Source organism: Primulina eburnea, chromosome 15 (genome assembly GCF_022965805.1).
Source record: "Primulina eburnea isolate SZY01 chromosome 15, ASM2296580v1, whole genome shotgun sequence".
NCBI classification, from domain to species: domain Eukaryota; kingdom Viridiplantae; phylum Streptophyta; class Magnoliopsida; order Lamiales; family Gesneriaceae; genus Primulina; species Primulina eburnea.
Genome location: NC_133115.1, coordinates 31,510,190 through 31,515,587, shown reverse-complemented (window position 1 = coordinate 31,515,587; position 5,398 = coordinate 31,510,190). Strand labels below are relative to the sequence as shown.

Genomic DNA, 5,398 nt, shown 5'->3' with positions numbered 1-5,398 from the left:
AATCAGAAGTCTCCCACAAATGAAAATTATACGTACGTGTAATTGTATATATAATATCCCTTCAAGAAGCAATTATAAGTTCTGCCATATGTCGGTTATCTAGGTTTTTTATTATATCCTAATTAGCCGTCCTATTGGAAGTTCATCCTGAGACGTTGCGAACTTGGTCTTATGTGATATCAAATTTTAGTTTTGATCTTATATCTTTTTATTTTTGTCAATTTTAGTTTTTTTTTTTCATTTGGAGTGTTGATATGGCAATATACACATCAACATCACATCAACAGTGCATTGATGTCACACCAGTATCAAGTAAAAAAAAAGACTAAAATTTTCAAAAACACGAATAAAACATAAATTTTGACAACATAGAAGACCGAAATTGCAAAGACACGAAAATACAAGACAAGAAACAAATTTCCTTTTGTGTATTTATCTTTTTGTGATTTTGATTGAAAATGATAACGAGAAGAGTCTGAAGCGGGTTTAATACGGGTCCGGGTTTATACTCGGCCATTGACTTATTCTTAATTTTGATCATCTATGTTGTCAAATTTTGGTCTATATCAATTATAATTTTTTTTTGATCATATGACGTTGATGTAGCACTAACCTGGTGCTGACATGTGTCACGCCAACACTTCCATTGTAAAATGACCAAGACTTGGGAAAAAATAAATAATGCACAACTAGAACTGAAATTTGATATCATATATTATAAAAGTGCAAACAAACACAGAAAAAATATAAAAATTAATTTAATGCTTTCCATATGGCAGTGAAAACAACTACAGTGATTAGTGTTATTAAACAAAGAACTCAAGCCAGACCAACAATTCTGTAGCCCAAACCATGTGCACCAACATTATAAGATATATTTTCTTTCCACACATAAACTCAGTTAAATTATATTAGAAAAAACATTTCTAAAATATATTGGTAGCCATATATATGTGGAAATTTTTAGGTTAGCGCTTGGATTGTTGGATGATTTGGAGGGAGATATTTAATTTGATTAATGATCTAAAGGATGGATTTCAAAAAGAAAGAAAAACAGAAGAATAGATTCTTGATATAAATAACTCTATCGACAAAAATTGTTGGTTTATGCTCGTTCAAGAGAAGCTGGCAATATCGGTTCGGAGGGCTATGCATAACCCTAAAACATTTAGACCTATTACACAAGATTTTTTGGAGTTTCCTATTATTAGATATTAACACAAAATAAATATCCATGTTCAACTACTTTACTTGATTCCTATTCGTTTTCATCTTCATCAAAATCATCAAGAAATCTGGGCAACAAAGCCTGCAGCCGAGGTGAGCTCATTGTGTCATCCTCTGGTTGATGTACTGTTTGCACTTTATCGACAAAAGGGTTTCGCAGAAATGATTCGAGGGTGTTAGGACTGTACTTGAGCACGAGATTTCCAGATGCGTCCATCTTGAGCAAAAACACAGGTGGCAGTGGATCCCCGAGAACTCTAATGTAACCCAAACTGAAACATGGCAAAGATTAATGAAAAGCTAGAGCAGAATGGTATGATTAATATTGCCAGTAAAAGAAAGGACTGTAAGATCCCTTCAGCCTAATTGCACTCAACTTTTAAGAATTTATGGGATTTTCTCAAAAGCCAGGGCTTCGGGAAGTGTCTCAAGTCTCAGCGATAAGTTTATACTTTAATACATCATTTACGTGGGGATGTTAGTAGAGTATTAGGTAACAAAGGTCACTTATTAACCATTCAATACCAACTCACTGAAATGCGATGCGGATTGCGTTGGCGAGAATCAAGCAAATTTTGTCAAAAAAAATTAACTCAAATTTTATTTTTATATTTTAGCAGTTCATGTTTTGTTAGGACAACAAAAAAAGGTTTATTGTTACTAATTGTCATCTCTATGGCATACCAAAACGGCTAAGAAATAATGTATATTTAGAGGAGGAAGAAAAGGACAAGTCGACATGACTCACCGTATATAGAATAACCCATCAGTTTCTTGCCTATTAGTCCGACCAAATAGCTCGATCAGCAGATAACCACCCACGCATACAGCAGGTTGTGGGAACTCAAATACTTGAATGCAAGATTCCTTCTCACACATGAAAATCATAAGAAAAGGATGGTTGAAGAGGAAAACAAAGGGAAAGTAGCATACACAGCCATATAATACCTGTGTCATAACAAACTTGGGTGAAGTATACGTCCATACATAATCGTCCGCATTAAACTGAAATGGCTGAAGACAATTGCCAAATTCCAATTGTGCTATGGACCTAGGATGGCCCATGCGGAATCGCACAGAGTTGGCTGAATACACGGGACTTCCAGGTTCCCATGACACTGAATGACAGCACGCAAGAAAGACATGATTAGCATCGTCTATGTTTCATTTGTCAAAACATATTTGTTTCGTTCCAGCTCAATCAATACAGGAAAACAGTGGCGGTAACGGTGCTGGCAGGGGCATCACCCCACTCCTTATTTTAAATATATTAAATAGCTAATGTGTTTTTTGTATTATACATAAACAAAAATTTGATATAACAATAAACAAAAATATGATATAACCCTTAAATTTTTTTAGTTTTAGTTTCGTTCTATCCACGTTAAATGACTGTGCCACTAATAGGAAATGATGGGAAAAAAATAAGCAGCCTTACAGAACTTACCTTTAAATGGTCGTATGCCAATCTCACTAACAACACAAACATCGGCATTTAACTTGAATAAAATAGACTCAGGCATGTTAGGATCACTCTGTCCTTTACTTGACCAGTAGGAATGACCCCAGTCATATCTGTCAGTGGGTGACAGAACATTAACAATATTTTGCACCGTTGTAGTATCTGTGCTAGAAGCACCAACTACATATGATACACATTCCTTTCGAGCAATCACAGGTTTCGCCAGAGCCTGAAGGAGAGTAGAATATATGTTGTGCTCCATCTCAAGAATCTCCCAGTTGATGGGATTCATCGGTATTACATACATGCATATATTCTGTCCTCTCTTTTCTTCAACCACATGGTCAACATAGTAAAATGAAGGAACCTTTTTGAGCCATAGATTTTTGCAAATGCTATTTGCAATCACTGCCATAGGTAACAATAATCACATTGGTATCCCATTTTGTACTGTTCAATTAGCTTTTTTAGAGTATAAAAAGGAAAAGAACTGAATCTTACATAGAATAAATAAAAGTACAAACCAAACAATTCAACGACATAAAACAAACCAGGACAGTCCCGAAGATTACTGTACTGAAATAGAACAGAGTGTGATGAAATGATTTGCTTGAGTAAATGCTATCACAAGTCATGTTACAAAAACGGAATGTATCTCACATGATTTAATTTAGATGTAACAAACAATAGGATAAGCATGTGCCACACTAGTCCAGATTAATATATATAACAGCCGATGTTGGATATCAGACGCATGATAAATTCAAACAGGAAGCTTGTTGCACAGTTTTGATTGATGATTGTTCAGTAACAATTTCAACGTAAATGGAGTGATAGTCTGAGTAATTGAAGCTGTGTTTAATCCAAAGGTAAGGACATCTTACGATGTATATATACCCAGGATAGAGAGACAGAACGGTCAATGTTCTGGACTGAGTATTGAGCAGGAGAAAACTAACGCATCGTAAATATATCGGATATTTAAAAGCGCTGCCATCAAGAAACTGGTTAACATCTTCGAGTTGAAAAATCATAAAACTCAAGAACCGTATAAAGCTATTAAGTGCAACAAAAGAGATGAAGAAAATTCTTAATTTTGTGGACTTTACAGACAACAAAAAACATATGGAGAAAGAAAAAAATCTGAAATCCAAAAATAGGCATGTTCTAACCAGGAAATGTCCTACACGTATTTTATATCCGTTGTATACAGAGTAACTAATTAAAGCATTCATGAAAAAATAATACAAAAGTAATATGTACAATAGCAAAAAACAAAAAACAAAAGCATAGAAAAACTTCAAATTTTGATGGCCCACAAGATTGTCGACAAATGAGAAGAGTAGATGAGATAACGAAAAACCGAATCTAGTGAAAACCAGCGTCATGAGACACGATTAATGATCATATTCCTGAAAAGGAAAGAATCGTTTTAGTACAATAAATGTAGCTAACCAAAATGATGCCAAGAGCGTGAGACTGAAGTAGCACGAATGATGTCGGATGGATCATCCAAGAATTTCAGGATACTCAAAACCACATCAGTCTCCAAGCACTCCACAAAATTTATCCGGCTCTCCATCTAGAGTTATACACTCTGCCAGGCTAATAAAGTTCAGAATCATCATTCTATTCGAAAAATATAGATTTACATTACAACGCCACTATAGCAATCAAATAAAATTAGATGTTATTCAAAGATGGGCATGAATTGGGCTCCGATCTCATAATTTACACAATGCATTAGCATAAACTTCTGCTAAAAATTCTGAAAGCGTGAAAGAAAAAAGAACTTTCAATAATCCCCAGAAAAACTTCGAAACTTTCAAATCTTTACTCTTGTATTAAAAATCTTTATTCTTATGCCCATATCAAGAATCAATAACAATTAATCCAGTCAACATTCAGCAAACAAGGAACAAGAATTTCAATGCATCGATTAAAAGTAACATTTTTTTCCCGTAAAGTTTCAACCTTCTGCACAAAACTTTAGCACTCCAAAAATTAAACTCACAGAATTTACGAAATAAAACAGGAGAAAAAGCTAGGAGCATATTCTTGAATTATTTTCTTCTAACATGGGCTGAATTAGACAATAATTTTACAACTCCAGTTTAGAATACGTACGAAGCGAGCTCTAAAACTGGGAAACGTCGGGGGGAAAATGAGAAAGAAAACTCACTGTCGTCTCAGGTTAGAAGGGCCCTGCAGTAGAAATGAGTGTGAATGTTAGAAAACGGTATGAAGTGGTGGCTGAGTTCGGTCCAGTTTTCTGTCGTTTGACTCTGTTCAAGTCGGTTTCTTTTCGTTCCTTTTCTTTTCGAGGGTGTATCATGAGTTATGAGGGTATTAAAAGTAGGAGTTTTATTGATTTTTAATATTTTTTTAAAATTTTAAAAGTATAGATATATTTAATTAAGTTTTATAGATGTCCAGTGGTATTCAAAATATATAGAGTTTTAAAAAGTCAAGTGGTATTCAACATTCATTTTTAAAAACTATATAAAAGTCTATATATATTCAAATTTTCAATAGACTTTTAATAACTTTATGGAATTCATTAACAGACAAAAATTAAAGCCTAAAGTACAACTATAAATTATCAAAAATTATATTTGGTTCAACCCAAAGATTTGGATGATTTTTAAAACTTATAACTCAAACACAAATTATTTTTTTCTCTCTGTCTTTTCACATCACCTCTCTTTT

The 5,398-nt window shown here is 33.8% G+C and overlaps 1 protein-coding gene across 5 annotated transcripts; it reads right to left on the bottom strand.

The window, feature by feature from the left end:
- Nucleotides 1-1,048: 1,048 nt before the first annotated feature.
- LOC140815172 (F-box protein At4g00755-like) lies at nucleotides 1,049-5,008 on the bottom strand. 5 transcript variants are annotated; one of them, XM_073174285.1, is made up of 6 exons: nucleotides 4,872-5,008; nucleotides 4,145-4,286; nucleotides 2,675-3,097; nucleotides 2,176-2,345; nucleotides 1,976-2,094; nucleotides 1,049-1,499 (listed from the first exon to the last, which is right to left on the bottom strand). In XM_073174285.1, exons 2-6 carry the CDS (start codon nucleotides 4,269-4,271, stop codon nucleotides 1,259-1,261), a joined length of 1,080 nt encoding a protein of 359 aa, XP_073030386.1. In that variant the 5' UTR covers nucleotides 4,272-4,286; nucleotides 4,872-5,008; the 3' UTR covers nucleotides 1,049-1,258. The 5 variants fall into 5 exon arrangements, with proteins under 5 accessions (XP_073030386.1, XP_073030385.1, XP_073030387.1 ...); XM_073174284.1 differs by having other exon boundaries at nucleotides 4,145-4,294; nucleotides 4,872-5,007; XM_073174286.1 differs by having other exon boundaries at nucleotides 4,145-4,294; nucleotides 4,817-4,979.
- Nucleotides 5,009-5,398: the final 390 nt, after the last annotated feature.

Coding starts and splice junctions, on each gene's coding strand:
- LOC140815172 (XM_073174285.1), bottom strand. CDS start 4,271: ATGGAGAGCCGGATAAATTTTGTGGAGTGCTTGGAGACTGATGTGGTT. Junction 2,346..2,674: donor TGGCATACGACCATTTAAAG/GTAAGTTCTGTA, acceptor GCTGTCATTCAG/TGTCATGGGAACCTGGAAGT. Junction 2,095..2,175: donor CCAAGTTTGTTATGACACAG/GTATTATATGGC, acceptor ATGTGTGAGAAG/GAATCTTGCATTCAAGTATT.